The sequence below is a fragment of the Candoia aspera genome, chromosome 2, assembly GCF_035149785.1.
Source record: "Candoia aspera isolate rCanAsp1 chromosome 2, rCanAsp1.hap2, whole genome shotgun sequence".
Lineage (NCBI taxonomy): Eukaryota > Metazoa > Chordata > Lepidosauria > Squamata > Boidae > Candoia > Candoia aspera.
Window position 1 is genome coordinate 40,617,533 of NC_086154.1, and position 23,530 is coordinate 40,641,062.

The following is a 23,530-nucleotide window of genomic DNA, read 5'->3' on the forward strand; positions in this document are numbered from 1 at the left end:
TAAAACGGCAGAACAACAGCAGTCTTGCAGTACTGCTCATGTTACTATGCCTTTATATTTATTTAAATTAGGACTTTTATTTCCCACAAAACAAACCAGGGTGATTATTTTGGAAGCTAGTATATCAGACCAACACATACAATGAATGCATATGCATGCATATAAATAGCTAAATGAACATGAGAGCCAGTTTGGGATAGTGATTAAAGGCATCAGGCTAGAAACTGGGATACTATGGATTCCAGTCCTACCTTAGGCACAAAGCCAGCTGGGTGATGTGGGGCCAGTTACTCTCGACCACAGGAAAAAGGCAATGGCAAATCACTTCCAGAAAAAAATGTTGCCAAAAAAACTTCATGACTGGCCCAAGTCATCCTGTTGGTTTCTGTGCCTAGAGCAGAACAAAATCTTGGGGTTCCCCACATCCAGTACCACCAGACCAAATTAGCTCTTGAATACCACGATATTTGATTGTGGCTATAATAATAAATGGATATTCCTATGGAAAACATTCACACATCATTTTGAAAAGGGAGACCTTTTGACACTTAGGACTTCTGAGTGGAAAATATGATTAGTATTAGCATGTACTATAATTTTAGTCTGTATTTTAAAAACCACCCTTGGTTAAAAAACAGTATTTTGCATAATCCATTGCACTGGAAACCTTGAAACTGAAATTTGTTTGGATAACCACATAGCACCCTCTTGTGGTGTCAGAGAACGAACCAGTGCAGTATTTATACAGATCAAAATCAACACTGATAGGAAAGTAAGTCATTGGGGGAATGACTAAATACATTATTATTTCAAGTAACGATAAGAATTTGTTTTAATTTGACTTAAATTTTAAAATTACATACAAGATTTTATTTTATTTTTTAAAAAAGTGATATTTTCAAAAGGAAATACAACTTTCTGTGATCCGTTTTATGACATTTCTCCCTTTACTTGAGAGGAGAGGGAAATCCAAAATTCCTTCTTTGCACAAGAATTACTCCCCACCCCCAAAAAGAAATAATGATGCAACCAGTGCACCAAGCTGTCCAAATATGCATTACAGAAAATTAGTATGAATGATCCCATAGCAAAAGTGTCCTGTCTGTTAATTTCCTTGCCTTTTTGCAGGCATCGTTGATCCTACCTCCAAAAGAGCTGAAGGAATTTTCTTTTGTCTTTTGAAGGAAGAGTAGTGGATATTGTGGAACACAGAAGAGAAGGCACTGCCTGAAAACCTGGATGAACTTGTAGGGAAGCTTATGCTTATTGGCCGCTCTGCAATCGAAGGAATGGGAAAGGATTATTTGGTATGTGAATTCAGGCATAATATCCAACTGTAAGCACTTTTTTTGTGGGTAATGTGTCATCTTTTCAACACCTCTTTGGATCTTTAAATTCTACCCATGAAAGACCATTGATTCTGATCAAGTTTAAACAAAACTGCATGAAAAAAAATCTCCCTCTAATGAAAACTACTTTCATACAATACAGTTTGCCTCTGGGACAAATTCTGAATGGTGTGGATTTCACTAACTTCACATTAAAACAGTAGAATTGGGTCCTCAGGAAGTTAGGCTATATCTAATTGCATCCTACCTCCTTAGAAGTAAAGAGTTAGACCAGTGTTTCCCTCCTAACCAGATCACTCTATGTGACAAATATGAATGAGCTCCACAAGGTTCCTGTTGAAGATGTTGGATCCTAATAGGAATATTCGTTTCTGTTCGAAGGGAGGGGAAACCCTTGCAAAAGTAGCCCAAAGTAATTGTTCTAAGATATCTTGGTATCTGTGTGTCAGCAGAGACCCCAGTGTTTAAAACAGGCAAAAAGAATTCACCTCTACTCTTCAGTTCTGTATAGCAGCCATCACAAACTTTTGCTAGTCGGTCTTTGAGGTACTTCAGAGGATACTTGTTTCTTGAACAGTTTCGGCATATAATCTACATGAATACAAGATATGGTACACACTGTCTTTAGGGTAAGTCAGAAAAGTATGAATCAAAGTTGGAAGTGACTTGAAGATCATCCAGAATAGCTGTGTTCCAAAGTCATCCAATTTCACTAACACACACACACACACACACACACGTAAGTGTTAATCAAGCTATGAAATTTGCCCTTAAGCTAAGATCAGGTTCCTCAGTAAGAGGATAACATGAAGAACTTGATCCAATTCACCTTAATACATAATTCACTTTAATATATCTTTAAAATTATACATTTTTATCATCTCACAGTAAGGTGCAGTTGTCACATTTATTATTCTTTATAATGAAGCTGCTCAATCTTCTAGAATGGATGATTGTACTGTATAATAGCACCAGTGCTAGAGCATGGATCAGCCATTATAGGCCTCTTTCAAGCACTGCAGAATGATCGATATCTGAACATATGTGACATACTGCACGTAAATATGAAGCAAGGGGTTGTAATTCCAAACAGAGAATAACAGTCAAATCTGTCATGGACAGATCAAGCGTTCCAAACTTCTTAAGTTGTTGGACACAAGTATAGTAATATTATCATATGAAATTACCAAGACAGGAACAAATTCTGTATGACATTCTTAAAGTAATCACACTATTTATACATAATTTATTATTTAGATTTGCCTAATTCAACACTGACTCTGGGTGATGCTCACATTAAAAACAGACACAATACCTAAAAAAAAAACTAAAAGTAACTATAATGGGGGGAACAAATATACCCTAACTGAAACAGACACAGAATGCCAAACTGGCACCCTATCAGTCAACTCAAATCAGTTTATGACAGCCCTAAGGCAAATACAATAAAATATCTAATAGTAAAACCGTTCCATACTTCTATATATATAAAACAGAAAAAGAGTAAGTATAATAGGATCTAAAAATAATTAAGAATGGATGTAGTAAAATAAAACAGAATAAAAACCGTGTTATAAGAAGTTCTGAACTTAATTAATGGTATGGCGTATTGTACAGGTGGTAGCACAAAACTGGGCAACTTGGGAAGATATTTTTGAGTCCTTGTCCAAATGAAGTAACATTAAGTAGAAATCACACTTCCTACCTGGAAATTTCTTCAAGATCAAATAAATGAAGGTCTGTCTAGAGTCCTTATAAAGGGAGCAGCATAGTAGCATATGGCTTAGGGTTTCTATTGAGCCATCACCATATGGACATAACTGGAAAGACATAGCAGTACCCTTAAAATGTCCAAAAAGAAGTGCTGAGGGCAATACATCCAGCCTGGCTAAAGTGAAGGCCTTATGAAATTTCAGAAGCATAATGGATGAAAAATAGGCTGGAGCTAACCCTTCTGGAGAAATATGATAAACATTGGGGAGTGACACCTTGCTTAAATTTGTTTGGAGATCTATATCCCAAATTTGTTGTTTGAGGACTGTTCTAGCATTGTTAATACCTAATGAGCACAAACTTTCCATAGAGAAGCCCAGCAAATGAATTTTATCTAGGGCTTTTTTAAGCCATGTTGATTTAAAATGGTCTCTAAGTACCAATGGGGCCAAACCTATAGGAAGTAGGATTAACTTAAGCCAAAAGGTAAGAAGAAACCATGCTCTAGCATCCAGTGTGACTATACTTGTCTCTACATGTAAGATGACATTTGTTACACTTTTTGGAACCATCAGTATGGTTCTAATTAACCTATTTTGAATAATTTCAAGGATGTAAAGCTTGCAAAAGAGGAAATTTGAGAGTCATAAAGAAGCTGAGGGATTGCCTTAGCTTGGAAAACCTTGCAAGCTGCAGGGATATAATGGACTCCCTTTGAATGGCAAAATCTTAATGACAGCTGTAGAGGTACACTGTGCAACACTCGCCTGTTTTTTTTTTTTTAAAAAGAGCATTGCAGGATAGAGAAGCATAGAACTGCACTCCTATGTACAGGTGTGTACCTGCTCAATTTGAGTCCCACTTATTTGCCATTTGTGAATTTTATGGTAACGTCGAACAAACACTAAAACTTGAGTTTTCTGATAGTTTATTGATAGCTTTTGTTCTGTACAGAAAAAAGCTAATGCCCTAAGTGCTTTTCTCATTCCCATCTGTGAAGTAGACATAACTATATCATCAGTGTACAGTAATGCTGGAATTGCACAATCAGCTAAAATAGCTGGGCCATGGGCTGAAACAGCAAGCACTTGGATTACTGGATTTAATAATAAGTTAATAAGAAAAAATAGAGGCCTTATCTCTATTATTTATTGTCTCTATTACTGATGTGGATACAATATATGAGGTGCCATATTTAGATTTGGAAACAAGCAAGTGTCTGATTGTAGTTCAGTTCAGTCCACAGGAAGACCTCAGGAATGATAAGCATGGGCTTTATTCTTGTACCTGTTTTAAGGAATATGGCAGTAGTTTATCAAAATGTAACCCAAATAATTAAATTATAAAAAATAAGTAGGATTGGAATAATAGTTGCATGGGATGATTAAAATTGTTTCACAAACTGTTTCTTTTCCCCATAAGTGTCAAAACCCATCAAATTAATCCTTTTAACTTATTAGTCATCACTGCTGGTATATGTTTGGTGAACAGAATATATTAACTCCTTCATGTGGAAAGTATATACAAATTTATTGATTTCAGACCTATGAGACTGTTCTGGAACTAGCTAAAAGTTTTTTTTGACTTTGATGTTCATGATGGTTTTAGAAGGTGGCATTCACCCAGGTCAAATCACGTGGTGGGAACATGTATTCTTAACATGTCAGTGGCAGTAATTTTCAGAAACATTTTGTGGATAGTAGCTGCTTACAAAAGACAGACCTCTTACTACAGAGATTCCCTTCCTTGTAATGAGTTGATGAGAGTTGCATGTGCTATAATGGAGATATTGACCAGAAGCTTCTTTTCTGCCAAGGATCTGAAGACATCCAATTCTAGTGAGATATTTACCTTCCCGCATGCATGGCAATGATGACGCCTCAGTGTGAGTTTAAAGTCACAACCGCAGTTCATACACATCATGACGTGAGATACAGGTACCAAGGTTGGTGGCCTCTCACCCAAAGACACTCCCAGCCTTTCCCTAAGCTGAAAATAAAATGCAACGGCTTATTCTTAGCCTTATCATACCGTAGAAATCATGCCTTATCTGAATCACTTCGATAGATATGGGCAAGAACTTTAGAGCTGGTCTCCATATTCAACTGAAATGTCATAATCAGGAATCACTTCCTTTCTGCAGGCAGCAGAATACAGCGAGATGTTCCTTTAAGACAGGGATACTCACGTCTGTGGCCTACAGCCATATTATACAGCCCCTCCGCTCTCCCAAGCATTCCTAGAATCCCCAGAATGTCTCTGGAGTGGGCAGGGATAAATGTTTGGGCTTGCTTATAAGACTTTTGGAGAGGAATTAAAGTGTGAAATAGTTGCCTTAAGTTGCTTTCCCCCCATCTTTGTGAGCCCATTTCACCATTTTGGAAGATTATAAAGGGTAAATCTTAAGACATCATTTTTCTCCTTAAAACCATTTCCCAATCACTCCTCTCCTCAAAAAGAGGTCAAAAATTTTGGTTCCACACACTCCTGTATCACCATGATGTCACTGATCATATCTTTTGTGGCCCTAGGAGGCAAAAATTAAAAATGGAGCCTTTGCCTTTAAGAGAATACCTGCACAGACATAATGAAAGAGTTGATTTGGTCACAGAATATACCAGTGCCATCTGCAATAGCTACTTTGCTGATATTGTCCACCTCGCTTTTAGAGACAGGCTAAAGATTTGGGGATGAATTAAGATTCATTCCTAGAGCCTTAAGGACATACATGTGCACTCCTATTTTGGAAATGTTTCTGCCAGCACTGTTAGAAGAGTAGGAGTGTTAGAAGAATAGGCATATTTTCTCCAAAGGTTCCTCCCTGTAAAAACGTGAAGTGAGAAGCAACCCAACATATGAACATGTTTTTAGAATATAGTGATATCCCGGGTGAATTTTCTTTCCTCTAGCATGCTCATACTTCCAGCTTGTTCTATAACATGTTCTATAATTTTCTAAATAGTTCACTTTCAGTTCAGAACAGAAAGCCCCAGTATCTTCCACTCCCTCAAGAACTTAAGTTCATGAGGTTTCGAAATGAAGCCTTTTATATAGCAGAATTCCAATTATAGATTGCCCTCCCCACAGAGGGTTAGATTAGTCACAAGATGGCTAACAATAACAACAACAAAAATAAAATACACAACAAATTAATTAAAATAGTAACATTCCAGCAGCAACCTCAGCCAGCTGAATAATGAACACATATACTCCAATAGCTTTTGACCTTCTGTCTTGCTAAAAGACAAACATGAAAATAATCTAAATGTCTGACCGTGCAAGACTTCTTTTCCTAAACCTACTCAAATATGTCCCAGAACTGCGGGCTGGGGATATTCTCTTACTTCAACACTGTTGTGAAAGCCAACTCCACTGTGAGCCCCGTGGTCATCTGGGATGCTTCTGCTGATGCAGCTGTACCACTCATCCCTTTCAGAGCATGAGCTGCAGAGAGAAAGGAAGGAATCAGCTTGATCCACGTTACAGCCTGCTATTATTTAATGGAGAGCCGGTTTGGTGTAGAGGTTTAGGCACCAGGCTAAACTGGGAGACTGGGAGTCCTAGTCCCGCCTTAGGCACAAAGCCAGCTGGGTGACCTTGGGCCAATCACTCTCTCTCAGCCCTAGGAAGGAGGCAATGGCAAACCACTTCTGAAAAACCTTGCCAAGAAAACTGCAGCGACTTGTCCAGATAGTCTCTGAGAACCAGACATGACTGAACAGATTTTTAAAAATGACTGTATTTTCTTTACAGACATGCCAGCCTTGTCCTAATTTCTAAAGCAACAGAGGACTCTGTGGAATGTTTATTTCCCAGAAATGGAAAAATAGAGAATGAACATTGCCCTCACATTCATGACAATTTCTTAATATGTTCTTCAATGATGGAATTTTAAATTTACTTGGGACTAGAAAGTAGAAAATACAGACCCATACTCTTGCAAACTGGTCATTAGAGGTCACTGTTTACCATGAGAATCAGCAGAAGCCTCAGTGATGTGTGTTCTATTTTTGTCCTTGCTTGTTGAAATTTCAACCCAATTTAAGACTATTGTCTAATGGGCACCATATGAATACTTGATAATCACCTGTGCCACATTCATGTAGATTGACAAGAGACTCAGTAGTTGGCGTGTTAAGTTTAATTCAATTAAAAAGTGGGGTGGGGATAAATTCAGATTCCTGAATCAGAAATACATTCAGATTCCTGAAGAATCTGAAGATTCAGGAAATTCTGGACATTCCTGAAACCATGCAGAGGCCCTGTGTCATACCTCAATCCAAATTTCCTTCCTTAAGCAATTGAGACCCAATGACTTTGGGCATTGCTCCTCAGGGAGTATGCAGTTTTAGCTTTCTGATCTCTATGACCCAAAATAGATACATCTTCCATTTTACAAGTTGTGATCCTGAAATCTGGGGAGGGGAGTGGTGGACAAGGGCAAGACATTTTCCCATTGGTGGGAACTACAGCCAATCCCTGCTTGTTCCTTCCTTGATGCGTCCCTCTTCATTGTAGCACCACAGCGTCCTTGCACCAGGCTTCAGTAGAGCAGGAAAGTAGATTTGTTGCTAATGACAAGCTTTTATTTTGCTTTTGAGGTGGGATTTTTTTTTTCCTGCCATGAAAACAAACGTGGCAAGGGACTGATGGAGAAAGGAGGGACGGTGCTGGCTGGATGCCCATTTTTGCACTTCCCCGTGGTTTGTCTGGACAGAACAATGGTTGGCAAGCCTGGAATTCACAGCGACTGTGGTGAGAATCATCACAAGCACTGTGAAAATGGTTCTGAGGGGCTGAGGAATGTTTGGACTATAATGATAGTGGCTGTGTCAAAGTGCCTGAAGACATAGGAGGCTCATGTGGGGAGAAGCACAATCCGATCAATGATGCTTGGCTGAGAGTAAATCCCCCATGAGTAAGCACTTAACTATGAAAACATCAGCTGCTATAAAACTCAATGGTCCTACTGGCAAAAAGAAGGCTGAGAATACAGACCTGATAATACATTGCACATCACTTCCTGTCCCAGACGACTAGTCTTATTTATTTTCCAGAAACATCCATTCTTTTCACCACAATCCCTGTTTGCAAGGTTCTTTCTATATTTAATATCCCAGATATCCATGCGGCTAGCTTTTTCTGGCAGGACTCTGGTGCTTTTATTAATGGTTCAAGAAACAAAAATGGAATGGAAAAGTTTTTTGCCCCATCTAATACTCTAGCTGCTAGAGTACACCTTACCTTCTGCATTGCAGTAAAAGTAGCAGAGCTCTTTTAGAAAAAAATAATTGGCAACCCATAAATCCAGATTAGCTGGGACGTATGGGTGTCAAATGTGTGTCATGATGCAAAACACATGACTTTCATAGTACTTGTATCAGATGTTGGGCACAGGTATAGAAAGGTGGGATTTGCATCCTGATAACACTGATGAGGGGAGTAATCTCAGTGCTTGACATACCACCATCTCTCTCTCCAGAAAACTTTTCTATATTTTTGATCTGTAAGGTACCTCCAGGGGACTTGCGGTGTTTAGACTGTACATACTTAAGACCTTTTAGTTAGCATTCTTCCAATCTTTAGTCCATGCCTTTCAAAATGGTTAATTACAACTTACATCTTTCCATTTTTTGCTTTCTGATAATTCTGTAGGAATTATGCACTGTACATGTTTGTGCATCAGCATCAAATGTTTATGCATTTTGGGGCATACTTTTTAATATTTCTGTTTTCTGCTGGAACATGTTTTTGTATGCAAGTTTCCGTAATATATTACTGGTTTTGCAAATTATTTTCCAGATTATAACATGCTTACATGTACTTTTCCCTAAGATACCTAACTTTATAATTATGTACATATCCACAGCATGCTTTTCCCTTTCAGGAATAAATAATATTATGCAAAGCACAGCCAAAGAGTCAGAAGTATCAGGCTAAGAAATTAAAAGCAGGAAGCAAGAGAAAAAAAGGAAGAATAATTACATCTAGTTTATACCTACACTATTCATTATATCTCTCCATATATCTCTGTCCTTGCAAACAATTCTTCATTCCATCCCATCCATACACCATTTTATACATTACCTTTTGTTCTTTCAGGTTCTCACTTCTCTCTTTTTGAAGATTTCATTAATTCCAATCAACCATGACTTACTCATTCTTTCTCTTCCTCTCAATCCACTTCCTCTTTTTCAGCTTCATCCATTCTCTGTGTAATATCAAACCATCTCAACATACTTCTGAAGGGTGCAAGGTCAAAGTAAGCTGCCTTCTTCAGCCTCAGACTCATTGCAGACCTTTTTGCTGGGCTGAAGGGAATAGGGTCATCCTACCTATATACTAACTATGGGATGATTTTGGACCTGTCACATCTCAGACCAACCTAGCTCACAGGGCTGTTATGAGGATAAAACGGGACAGAGAAGGAGTAAAAGGTATTCTGTCTTCATATATTGGAGGAAAAGCAGGAGATTGATAGAATATATACGTAAATGCTCTATGAAGTGAGGCATGCAGACAGATCAAAACTAAGAAAAGCAAATTTAATTTCAATATAGATACAACGGGTTCTTTTTTCCCTGCTTATACCGCATATTACTGTCCATATTAAGTTTAAAAACCTAGTGATTAGGAAATAAAGGCCTAAGCATCAAACTTTTCTTCAGGTGGAAAAGGCAGAGAACAGATCCAGTAACACAGCAAGATTCTCTTTGTCATCAACCCCATGCCCTTTCTGATTTTGATGATCGTTAATTCATTAAGATGGTTTCTTGTAAACAGGGACCCCATTATATTGTCAGTAAAGTTTTTAATCTTCCTTCTGTCATTTGAGTGCTATAAAAATGCATTTAAACCCACTGAGTAGAATTGGCTAATTATTTCATTTCATTAGCTCTCCAATCACCTCAGGGACATAGTTTGACAAGTGAACTTTTAAGAAGAGAAACAGGCAAAGCATGACAGGAAAAAAAGTTACAAAAGATCAAGAAACAGACCACATGTCTATTAGAAATAGATGTTCTACTCTTCCATCTCTGTCTACGTACTTCTGAAGCGCTTGTGGTTCATGAAGAGCATTGAGATTGCTGTGTCTTTTGACTCTACATTTAAATTGAATGCTTATTTTATAGTCAAACACTTGGCCATTATCCAATAGATCACCATGGAAATTACTGGAGTTTAAATATAGCAAGACATCAATGAGATCTTGGGGAACAGATGTGCTGACACAGAGATTCAGTAAAAACAAATGATTGAATAGTGATACAACATGGCCTACCTTGCTGATAGGGTTAGGCAATTTTCAGCGTATTCAATCTTCAGAACATTTTGAGCCTTTTTTGTCGCTGGACGGCTAACCTAAAAAGAAATGGCATTTGTTTGAAGGAAGGAAGGAAGGAAGGCATATTTTGTCTATTCCCAAAATATGCAAGAGTATTCACATCTTTCTTTTTCATGTATCAAAGGCAAGAACATCCACGTATACAGTCGAGCTTCTTGTCATAATATAAAAGTGATGGACATCCTAAGGAGGTGAATACTTCTTTCATGCCATATAAGTATGAAGACCAACAACCTGGGTAGAGGTTTTAGCGCATGACCACGAAAGATGTGGAAACAAATGACTCACCACAGCTCAATATAAAAGAGGCCATGAAGGCACATTCTGCAAAGAAAACTGTGTTAGTTTGTCCTACCCAAACGAATACTTATGCTTGAATCACCTGCCTCATTTATTGGAATAAACTTTTGTGGACTGGACCTCACTTCTTTTTTTTCACAGAATCAGAGAGTGGGAAGTAATCTTGTGCATCTAGTCCAAATCCCAGCTCAGTGCAGGAAAGCCAAGTATACCAGAGCATATCCAAACTTCTGTTTGAAGCGTCTATTTGAAGAGTTACCTCAACTTGAAAACCAATCATTTATTTAGATAAATGATTCCATAGCTGAACTGCTCTTATTATTAAGAAGTTTATTCTAATGTTCAATGAAACTCACGTTCCTGTAAGTTAAATCCATCAGATCTAGTACAATATCAATCAGAATTAATATATTTTATCCTCTTATTATGACAATTATTTTGCTTCTTTGTGACTGTGTTCCCATTAAGTCTTTCCTTCTTCTGATTAAATATACTAAATTCCTTCAACATTTTCTGATACAACTTATTTTTCATATTATATTTTTTCTTTGTTATTACATACAGTATATATTTAAGCTTTCTATTTGTATGGTACTCCTGATTATTGCTTTTCCGTGAACTTACTCTGATGTTTAATATACTGTACTCTAAAATCATCTTTTTGCAATCATATTATTGAATAATGCTTAGCTTGTGTGACTGATTACAATCTAGAGATCCATTTTACTAGATGTTTGCCAAGTTAGGAATTCTTCATCCTATACAGGTGGATCTGACATTTTTGCCTAAATGTAGATCTTTGATTTTTATTCTGTTCAGTCTCATTGCTTCACCTCAATTTAATTTTATGTACTATAAAAGTATTTCTAAATGTCATTCCTATTTTCTGAAGTATTAGTAATTGTTTTCAGGATTCAAAATTCCTGACACAAAAATTGTTTAAAATTATCAGGATGGAGCTTTATGGGACCTCAAATGAAATTTCACTTCGGTTTGATGAGCACCAAGTCCCTTTGTCCAAAGACTTGTGAATCCATCTGTTTTCAACACCTAGCCAACTTTTCAGATAATGCTTTGCTGAAACCAAAATAAATTATGTCCATAGCATTCTGATAAGTCACTAAATCAGAGGTGAACAACATTAAGCCACTGAGCCGCACTGAGTCGCTGGGAGTCAGGCAGCATATCAATTTTAATAACACTGTAATAATAATAATAATAATAATTTGCATATGAGTGCTGTGCCATGAGCCACACTCCAAAAAATAGATAGGAACAGGGCAACATTTAAATCAGATTACATTTAAATTGAATTTAAATCAAATTATTGAAACGAAATTATTATCCTTTTTTGTCACATTCAAGATTACAGTTTGATAACACTTTTTGGAGGAACTCTGGAAGCTGCAAGGGACTATGTACTTCTGCAATAAACCCAGATTAAATGAGTGATAGTATTGGTTTGCCCCAATCTAAATTGGGTTTTATTAATCCTGAAACATTATCAGAATGATTACAAGACAGTAACTTTAAAATCTTTCCCAGTGTTTTCCATGTTATCAGAGTGAGGCTGGCCAGTTTATTGTTTTTTGGACAAGCTTTTTTCTCAAAGCAGGAAATCACTGATAATTGAAGAGTCAGACCCATTAAGCATGACTGTGAAAAGCAATATTCTGTACTAAAAATGGACTACACTGAAATGATGGACATTAGCTTTTTGCTTCTGCTTTGTATTTCTAAGCAGTCACTTCTGCTTCCCTTCTGGGCAAATTTTTAAAAATGAATAAAAGATAGTGAATGGTGTACAGGCAGATAGTACCGTAGAAAGTGAATCATCACAATGTTCCAGAACATTAGAGTAGATTAACTGAAACTGTTCTAAGCAATCTCATCTGAAATTTATTTTTTGTGTTCTGCAAGTTCAACAGAATTCTTCTTCACTTCCCAGTAATGAACTTTGGAGTTTCTTTCTCCTGTAGCATCAGCAACTCCCAGTAGTTATGGAGAGAAGCAAAAAGGAATCCTGATTGGACAGGATATCTGATGTTGATTAAATCATTTATGATTAATTTGTTCTGCAATCTTGCCTCATTTGGATTTCATTGGTAGGCTCGTGTGCTGTTTCTGGATTTGTGTTCCAATAAAATGTGTTCCATTTTATTTAGGTTTTATTTGAAACAAAGAGGTTTTAGGTGAACAAAATATAATAGTATATAAAAAACAAAAGATGAACATTACCCTCATGCCAGACACAGCCAATGTGTTTTTAAGGCGATATTTGCCATCCTTCTGGGGATATGTATACAGCAGGACATCGTTCATCTGTATGAAGAAAAGACAAAATCAATTATTTGCAATCTTGAAAAAGTTATTTGCAATATACCTTACAAGTCTCACTGGTATTTCAGATTCTGTACAAGGCCTGTTATCTGGCTAGTTATGGGGGTTCTGCACTGGATTCACCTGAACCTCAAATCCCAAAAGAGAGAGGAATAATTTGGAATGGGTTTTCAATTCTGTAGGGTAAAACAAATAGGTTTGAAACAGGCCCATTCTGATCCTGGGCTTCAGTGAAACTTTAGTCCCAGACTGTTTCTTCAGAGATGGCAACACGGCAGGGCAGGAATGGCAGAACGCAAACCAATACATGTTTATTTAATAAAATAACATTGCAGATGGAGTGAGGCAAAGGGTGGTATTGAATGCAGTGACTAACAAATTTGATTTGGCATAGATAGATAGATAGATAGCCATCACTGTTATTCTAGTCATGTCCTGGGAGCATAGAAGATGTGACACTATTCTTTGTTTTTGATCCATTATAGAGTAGCATAAAACCCAAGTTTTTTAGTTATCTTAACATTCCAAAGTGAGGGTAGCACCACAGATGAGACCTGCTCCTGAGCATCAAGCAGAGGATCTCAGTAACTGACCAAGTCTGTAAGGTCAGCGGCAATCCAACAGATATCCAGGTTCCCTGAACCTGGCTTGGCAGCTAAGTGGCCAATGTGCAGTTGCTTCAAGATATGTGTTAACCCCCTCTTTGGGGGGAGGTGGGCAGTAATAGAAATTCGAAAAATAAATAAATAAATAAATAAATAAATAAGTTAATGGCATTAATAAGAGAAAATACTTTATTTGGATTTATTTCCACTTGGAACCACTTTTAGGCTACTTGCTTGTGTTAGAAAAAGATGAAGTATTGTTTTTAGGTTTTACTGATTGAATGGTCTGTATTGATAGAAATAAAGTTACTAAGGTTTAATTAATGGTAAGAGATTATATTTGAAATTATCTATCTACCTATCTATCTATCTATCTATCTATCTATCTATCTATCTATCTATCTATCTATCTATCTGTACTGGAGATAGTCGGAAGCTGCTTTCTGTTTCTGTTTTCTAACTATTTGCGCTTTTATAGCTTTTTTCTTTAGTTCTGTATTCTAACTTTTCTGTTTCGTATTTTATCTATACTTTGAAAATCAATAAAGCTTAAAACATGGAAAGAAATGTGTTAACATGTGTGTGGCAAGGTGCCTTATCTAACAGCCTGGCTACTGTATGCTGCACCAATTACAACATCGGGACCAAGTGCAAAGGCAGCCCCATGTAAATCACATTCCAGTAGTCTAAATGTGAGGTTACCAATGTATGAACAGTTGTAGCTAGGCTGTCCCTATCCAAGAACAGGCATAGGGTGTATATTGAACAGAGCTATCAACAGGTACCCCTAGCCTCCAATTACAATGATGATTTTATCAGCACCCCCAAACTATATACCTATTCTCTCTGAGGGAGTGCAACCCATGCAGAACAGATCAACCCCCCAATTTCCAAGCTTAGGAAACTCCCTCTTACAAAATCTCAGTTATGTTGGGATTCAGTCTCAGTTTACTGGCTGTCATCCACCTATCACTGCGTCCAGTTTAGGACGTAACAGTCTCATTTGATTCAGGTGCTCATCTTGCTCCAAAATCCCCAATGACTCTTTCAGCTATTTCATATAGATCAGTGTTTCTCAATCTCAGAGCCTTTAAGATGTGTGGACTTCAGGAATTCCCCACATCTTAAAGGTGCTGACATTGAGAAACACTGATATAGATGTTAAATAGGACTGGAGATGGAATCTCCCTTTTTGCTTCAATTCAGTTACTTATTCTTAATTATTGTTAAATCCCTGATTTAGGAGGAATGTGGTGGTGCTGCGGGTTAAACCACTGAGCTGCTGAGCTTGCCGATCGGAAGGTCAGCAGTTCAAATCCGCGTGACGGGGTGAGCTCCCGTTGCTAGTCCCAGCTCCTGCCAACCTAGCAGTTTGAAAACATGCAAATGTGAGTAGATCAATAGGTACCGCTTCAGCGGGCAGGTAATGGCGTTCCGTGTAGTCATGCCAGCCACATGACCACGGAACTGTCTACGGACAAACGCCGGCTCTTCGGCTTTGAAACGGAGATGAGCACCACCCCCTAGAGTCGGACACAACTGGACTTAATGTCAAGGGAAACCTTTACCTTTACCTACCAAGATGCCTGCCTCACTAGAATAATCTTTTAGCCTTTTTCTGCCTTGTGTTAACATGCTAGCCTGTAGCCTCTATCTGCACAATACCAGTGTAATTCCTCAACCACCAAAAATAGTCTGCCAGCCTGTCTAGAGCTTGTTGCTGTATGTCACAAATCCACATGTAAACATGTCCATAAATCCAGAATTAATAGATATGCAAGTCCAAGTAAATTAATATACGTAGAAATCAACAACCTTATCCATTCAAAATTTGGCAGAGATGTTCCCACCATTTATGTGAATGTCACATTCTATCCCAGAATGACAAATTTATATGTACGTGTATGTATGTACATACTGTATATCTGTGTCAACTAGAAAGAAGTATAATCCCAAAATCCTTTCATTAATGTCTATGAAAAATTGGTCTAATTAATTTTTTTGTAAATCTAGTTTATAATGACATCCTGTTCTGCTGATAAGCAAAAGTTACAACAAATGCACCTCCTGTATATTTTCTAGACGGTTGAAAAAACTTCCAGTACAGATTTGGAGAATATGGGGATGGAAAAGTGAAAAGAAAGTGATGTTTGATAAAGAATAGTCTACTGCAATTGTTAGTAGGCTGTTTGACTGGCAGAGGGCTTTTCTTACCGCAAAACGTATGAGCGACATGGAACTTCCTCTTATACTTGCCAGGGGTATATGAACTCTGCCTCTGAAAGTATTACTACTGAAAGTACTCTGAATTTTAGTCTCTATTTTCATCGTTTATTTCCCTTATCCCCTACATACTATTCTTCAATTATTATGGTCCCACAAGAAATTTAATAGTGTTCCAGAAGATAATTTTTCCAGGGTCAACAAATACAGATTTTCTACATAAAAAAGTAACCAATGGCTTCTCAAGAAAGCTTGTGTAACATTTATTTATTGCTTTGTAAATTACCCATCCTACCAATATTAATCCAGTAATCACAGTATCTGACCCTGCACTGTGATCTCATATAAATTCCAGTACTGCAAGGACTGAACACATCTATAAAGATAAATCCAGGACAGTTTCTTGGAAATTGGGAATTGGCAAGGTCAAGGAAGGAAAAGAACCCCCTTGGCTACTAAAGAATAGATCACCAAAATGAATTTCCCTTGGTTGTTATAAAAAAAGGATTAAATGTGGCTTTCTAGGAGGTAGTGTCACAAGAAGAATATCAAGAGAAGTTAATTTTGTTACTAAGCCACAAAAATGCCTTGATTTATGCAGCTATTAATTTAGCCTTTAAAATGAGATGATTCTACTGCAGAAAATAAGACAAAAATTAGGTTGTAGCCTCCTTTGAATATGCAGCGTTTACTTAATTACAGGGAAGGCTATGCCCTTTTCCTGGCCTGTTAATGCAGCCACCTAGTATGAGGTCAATTCAGGTCACAGAAGAGGTAGCTAATGAAGGGCACCCTGCCATCCCATAAAATTAGTTTGTATGAAGGATTGTCAGGCTTTCCCTGGCAAGCACTGCATTACGCCTGGGCTATATATTCTGTTTTTTTCAAAGAAAAAGATATATTAAAAAGTTCTGCAAGGCACAAGATATTCCGTGGTAGTGATAACTATGGGAGCTACCCTCCTGCACTGTTGCTATGGCAGCCATGATTAGTATCCTTTGGTTTTATTAAACATTAATGGTGTTAATTGCCTCTTAGAGTGATTTCCCATCTGTTTTGTCTTCACATGTACCTAATGTCTCAAGTCCTACCACTACTCATGACTAGTGACCAGGAAATTCAAATTAATCCTGTTCAGCTGGCCAGGAGAGGGACGGTGTCGCTAAATTTTCATGTCAGGTTTGAATATCTACACAAAAAGGTTTGTATGGCTGAGATTGTGTTTGTCTTTGTACACCATTTCCATGTTATTTCAAGAGCACTAAACAGATTTCTGTACCTTACTAACAAATTGACCAAGATGGCTTTGTGAGTAATCTGGTTTTATCTGGTGCTTGTGTATGACTTACTTTTGTTGAATTTTTGCAGCTGGGAAAGCTCAGTACAGCCCTTGGGTCTCATTAATTGATGATGCTGAAAGTCAATACTAAACTTTCTTCAAAATAAATAGAATGCTTAAAACTCAGTTAAGTTGCTTCATACCTAGTTAGATGGTGTTTTCATCTAGATCAATATTGTAAATGCTGATCAGCAGTGTCCTATACATATATAATATCAGGCATACATCTTTCCTATCAACAACTACCTGATATCCTTTCTAAACAGAAATGTTAGGAGTTACTCTGGGGGCTTTTGTCTAAAGATACATGGTTTTTTGAATCTAGTCAACACTGACATATTCTATGAATGCAGATTCTATTTTGTTCCATCTAAATTTTCAGAAACAATTTTTTAAAAAGCAACATGCAGAAAACCTTCAGCTATTAACTGCTATCTATTGCTAAAGATTTCACACTTAACTTATTTTAGACAATATGTGTTTATCCCAACACATACCATTTCTATACAAACATCCCTATTAAAAACTTTTTTCCAGAATGGGGAAAGTGAAAGGTCCCCTGTGCAAGCACCGAGTCATGTCTGACCCTTTGGGGGGACGCTGCTTTTGCGATGTTTTCTTGGCAGACTATAGCGGGGTGGTTTGCCATTGCCTTCCCCACTCATCACCTTCCCCAACAAGCTGGGTACTCATTTTACCAACCTCTGTAATATATGCTATACAAAGGTCTATTATAATTTTTAAAAATGTAACTTTCCAACATATGCATTGATTTTTATCATGATTCCTACTGAACTCAACAGTAGCTGTTCTTTCCAGGTAAGCACATTTATTTGTTCTGTTTTAGTTCCATACTAAATGGTATTGCTATTTATTCTGCAGCTGTGCAACATGGGCACTTAAATTTATGCAAATTACTTTAATTACTGGATAGAGTAGAAACTAATATACACATTAAAATGGTCCTACCATGGCACTTTTATAAATGATTTTTGGGTCAACTAACTATGCTGAATAATATCTCACAGGTTTTTCAGGAATTTTAGACTTGTTACCTGAAACTTATAAAAATAGTCCTAAGCATGGGACAGGCTGTTTTAATTTTGTTCATCCAAATTGTAGCTTTCAGTGTTGATCCAAATTTTATTCCATAGCACTAGAGATGTCTGACTGTATTATTCATTTCTGGCAGAAGAGGCAAAAAACAGGAAAGACTGTCACTGGCGTATATTCATGTGCCATTAAATCCCACAAGAACTAGCTTTTGCAATATCTCCAACTGCTAAGGGATAATTATTTTTCCCCCCTGCAGTGAGCAGCCAGTCTAATTCTGAGTCACAGAACTAGCAGCACAATCTAAATTCATGTTTCATTTAGAAACGGTTTTCCTCTTATTTTAATGTACACAGCTTAGAGCAGTGACTGTCTTCACAACTTGAATGACAAGAACAAACTAGGAAAACATAATTGAAACCGAAACTTTCTCAAGACTCTGGGTCCAGTTTCAGTGCTTCAGAAAAGGGAGAGAGAGCATCCAAAATGGAAAATTCTAGTACTGGTAAATTTGCCATTTAATCCCACAGCAGCTGGGGTCTGGAGCTGTTTGCCATCTGAAAAAGGAATGCTTTGAGATCTCTTGTCATTAATATAACTTGACATACTTCAGAACTAAGCACATAGGAAAAAGTAAATTTGGATTGAGAATTCAGTTGAGTTCAAATTTAGTTGAATTCTTGGAAAGATTCTAGAGCAGATAATAAAGTATTTGAACTGTAAATGCATTGAAAACAATGCAATGATTTTAGAAATCAGCATCCATTTGTTAAGAACTAATATTATCTCAATTTTCAATTGGATAACTTCCTTAGCAGACTGTGGGAATGATGTGGACAAAATAGATATAATAATATATCTTGACCTTCTAATTGACAAGCTAAGTAAGTATGAACTGAATGATATACAGTATCTATTGAGTAGATAAGCAGCTGGTTTGAAAACCATGCTAAAAAAAATACTCATCTATTGCTCCTCATGAAACTGGGGAAGGTATCAAGTGGGGAGTGACAGGACTTGTTCTTAATCTTCTTTAATCTTTTTAATGGATTGGATGAAGGTCTGGAGAGAATGCTTATCAAATTTTCAGATGACACAAAATTACGTAGGATAGCTAACGTTGTTGTTGTTTATTCGTTTAGTCGCTTCCGACTCTTCGTGACTTCATGGACCAGCCCACGCCAGAGCTTCCTGTCGGTCATCAACACCCCCAGCTCCCCCAGGAGTCCGTCACCTCTAGAATATCATCCATCCACCTTGCCCTTGGTCGGCCCCTCTTCCTTTTGCCCTCCACTCTCCCTAGCATCAGCATCTTCTCCAGAGTGTCCTGTCTTCTCATTATGTGGCCAAAGTATTTCAGTTTTGCCTTGAATATCATTCCCTCAAGTGAGCAGTCTGGCTTGATTTCCTGGAGGATGGACTGGTTTGATCTTCTGGCAGTCCAAGGCACTCTCAGAATTTTCCTCCAACACCCCAGTTCAAAAGCATCGATCTTCCTTCTCTCAGCCTTCCTTATGGTCCAGCTCTCGCAGCCGTATGTTACTACGGGGAACACCATTGCTTTAACTATGCGGGCCTTTGTTGTCAGTGTGATGTCTCTGCTCTTAACTATTTTATCGAGATTTGTCATTGCTCTTCTTCCAAGGATTAAGCGTCTTCTGATTTCCTGACTGCAGTCAGCATCTGCAGTAATCTTTGCACCTAGGAATACAAAGTCTTTCACTGCTTCTACATTTTCTCCCTCTATTTGCCAGTTATCAATCAAGCTGGTTGCCATAATCTTGGTTTTTTTGAGGTTTAGCTGCAAGCCAGCTTTTGCACTTTCTTCTTTCACCTTCATCATAAGGCTCCTCAGTTCCTCTTCGCTTTCAGCCATCAACGTGGTATCATCTGTATATCTGAGATGGTTAATGTTTCTTCCAACAATTTTAACTCCAGCCTTGGATTCCTCAAGCCCAGCATGTCGCATGATGTGTTCTACATACAGGTTGAATAGGTAGGGTGAGAGTATACAGCCCTGCCGTACTCCTTTCCCAATCTTAAACCAGTCCGTTGTTCTGTGGTCTGTTCTTACTGTTGCTACTTGGTCATTATACAGATTCTTCAGGAGGCATACAAGATGACTTGGTATCCCCATATCACTAAGAACTTGCCACAATTTGTTATGGTCCACACAGTCAAAGGCTTTAGAATAGTCAATAAAACAGAAATAGATGTTTTTCTGAAACTCCCTGGCTTTTTCCATTATCCAGCGGATATTGGCAATTTGGTCCCTAGTTCCTCTGCCTTTTCTAAACCCAGCTTGTACATCTGGCAATTCTCGCTCCATGAACTGCTGAAGTCTACCTTGCAGGATCTTGAGCATTACCTTACTGGCATGTGAAATGAGTGCCACTGTTCAATAGTTTGAACATTCTTTAGTGTTTCCTTTTTTTGGTATGGGGATATAAGTTGATTTTTTCCAGTCTGATGGCCATTCTTGTGTTTTCCAAATTTGCTGGCATATAGCATGCATTACCTTGACAGCATCATCTTGCAAGATTTTGAACAGTTCAGCTGGGATGCCGTCGTCTCCTGCTGCCTTGTTATTAGCAATGCTTCTTAAGGCCCATTCAACCTCACTCTTCAGGATGTCTGGCTCTAGCTCACTGACCACACTGTCAAAGCTATCCCCGATATTGTTATCCTTCCTATACAGGTCTTCTGTATATTCTTGCCACCTTTTCTTGATCTCTTCTTCTTCTGTTAGGTCCTTGCCATCTTTGTTTTTGATCATACCCATTTTTGCCTGGAATTTACCTCTGATGTTTCTAATTTTCTGGAAGAGGTCTCTTGTCCTTCCTATTCTATTGTCTTCTTCCACTTCCACGCATTGCTTGTTTAAAAATAATTCCTTATCTCTTCTGGCTAACCTCTGGAATTTTGCATTTAATTGGGCATACCTCCCCCTATCACTGTTGCCTTTTGCTTCTTTCTTGGGCTACTTCTAGTGTCTCAGCAGACAGCCATTTTGCCTTCTTGGTTTTCTCTTTCTTTGGGATGTATTTTGTTGCCCCCTCCTGAACAATGTTGCGAACTTCTGTCCATAGTTCTTCTGGGACCCTATCTACTAAGTCCAGTCCCTTAAATCTATTCTTCACCTCCACTGCATATTCCTTAGGAATATTAGTGAGCTCATATCTAGCTGATCTGTGGGTCTTCCCTAATCTCTTTAGTCTGATCCTAAATTGTGCAATAAGAAGTTTGTGATCTGAACTACAGTCAGCTCCAGGTCTTGTTTTTACCGACTGTACAGATGTCCTCCACCTTTGGCTGCAAAGGATGTAGTCAATCTGATAGCTAGCATACTAGAAGTCAAAAATAACATTTGAAACATTTCAATAGACTAAAAATGTGCTTCAAAAAACAAAGTAAATGTATGTGATGAAATGTGAGGGTGTCCTTGGAAGACAGGGGGAGGAGATGCTGCCTAGAGAAGGATCAGATAAAAGAGGAAGGAGCCCACAAACAGAGTAACAGCCAGAGAAAGAAACTTAGGAAGGACCCGCCCTAACTACTCAGGCAGTGTAATAGGGCAGGAGATTTATACTTTCAAACTTGCAAGATTCTGTTAATGTAGCCATACAATAAAGTAGCTCATCTTGTCGTGTTTCCTGTCTGGTTTACCTGGGAGGGCTGACAATGTAATACAGGTGGTCCTCAGTTAATGACCTCTATTGCTCCTCATGAAATTGGGGAAGGTATCAAGTGGGGAGTGACAGGACTTGTTCTTAATCTTCTAGAGTTCAGCAACTATTCAAACTTGTGACAGCACTGATGGAGTGGAACTAACGACTGGTCCTCTAAGTTCCAACCATCATAGTGTCCCGTGGTCGCATGATTGTAATTTGTGCCCTTCCCTACCAGCTTCCCACAAGCAAAATCAATGGGGAAGCCAACAGGAAGTCAGAAGTCAAGGTCACATGAAGTCCTCACTTAACGACCTGCATGGTCCTTGTTTAATGACAGTAACTGGGAACTGCTGCTGCTAAGTGGTGCAGTCCTGTGATGTCATGCTTTACAACTGCATCACTTGATGACAGAAATTCCAGTCCCAATTATCGTTGTTAAGTGAGGACTACCTGTAGATACAAATACACTTTTTTCCCATTTTGGACAGGGAAATCAAAAGCTTAGATGTAGGATGGGGGATACATGACTTGTAATAACACACATGAAATTTTATTGTAAACCACCCAGAGTCGCTCTTAGTGAGATGGGCAGTGATGAAATATAAATAAAAATAAAATAAAATAAAATAAACAAACTGATCACCAGTTGAATATGAGTCAGCAATGTGCCATGACTGTTAAAATGGTAAATGCAATTTTAGGCTGCAAAATATAAGTATAGTTTCCCAATCACAAGAAGTAATAGTTCTACTCTACTCTGGTCATATACTACCTTAAGTACTATGTTCAATTTTGATCACCACAGCTTAAAAAAAAATTAAGAGAAATGGAAACTGGTGCAGACAAGAGCAAGAAGCATGCTCTCAATGCTCAGGAGACTGAGCACTAAGTCTTATGAGGGAAAAGTAGGTGAACTGGATCTGTTTTGCCTTGGGAAGAAAAGTTGTTGTCGGGGAAAAGCACTCTTCAGGTATATGAGGTGTCACATGGAAGGTCAACCCAGATTGCAATGTACCAATGCATTTAGTAACATAAAGGCAGATTCTGGTTCAATGTTCAGAAGAACTTCCTAATAGTAAGAGCAGTTTGACACAGTTTGAACCAATTACAATTACAAAGAGAGACTGTAAGATCCCCTTTACTGGATGCATTCAAGCAGAGGCTCCCACATTTGTGGGAGGTGCCCAGCTTTAATTTGAATTCCTACATAAGCAGGAATTTGGATGTGATGGCCTAAATGGCCCCTTCCATCTCTATGAAGCTCTGATTCCATGAACTGAAAATCGTAGACACACACACACAGAGACAAGGCTAATGGCACCAATGGAAGCTTTTCTTCAGGAACAAATGTATGAAATCAGTGAGCTGAGGCACACAAAGCCTGTCCTGTAGATTACCCATATCTACATGCAGGGATCAACACTGTGCTGAATCACCCCCGAGTCCCAAATGATGGTTCCTATTGATTTATCATATGGAAAATACAGAAATGGGACAGTTCATAGGGATGCAGCCTGATCCTAGTAAGACCAAGTGGCTTTGGGTTTAGGACTTCCTGGTTCTGCGGACCTTCCATCTCTTGTTCTTGATGA

At 38.1% G+C, this 23,530-nt stretch overlaps 1 protein-coding gene across 2 annotated transcripts in view; it reads right to left on the minus strand.

Annotated features, from left to right (window-relative positions):
• Window positions 1-23,530, minus strand: part of FGD5 (FYVE, RhoGEF and PH domain containing 5) — a 163,163-nt gene that overhangs the window by 4,933 nt on the left and 134,700 nt on the right. For both annotated transcript variants that reach the window (XM_063291659.1, XM_063291657.1), the window contains exons 13-18: window positions 12,946-13,029; window positions 10,345-10,424; window positions 6,407-6,506; window positions 4,914-5,051; window positions 1,838-1,940; window positions 1,145-1,275 (exon numbers count right to left, since the gene is read on the minus strand). In XM_063291659.1, coding sequence (XP_063147729.1) covers window positions 1,145-1,275; window positions 1,838-1,940; window positions 4,914-5,051; window positions 6,407-6,506; window positions 10,345-10,424; window positions 12,946-13,029 — 636 coding nt within the window. The remainder of the gene's footprint in view (window positions 1-1,144; window positions 1,276-1,837; window positions 1,941-4,913; window positions 5,052-6,406; window positions 6,507-10,344; window positions 10,425-12,945; window positions 13,030-23,530) is intronic.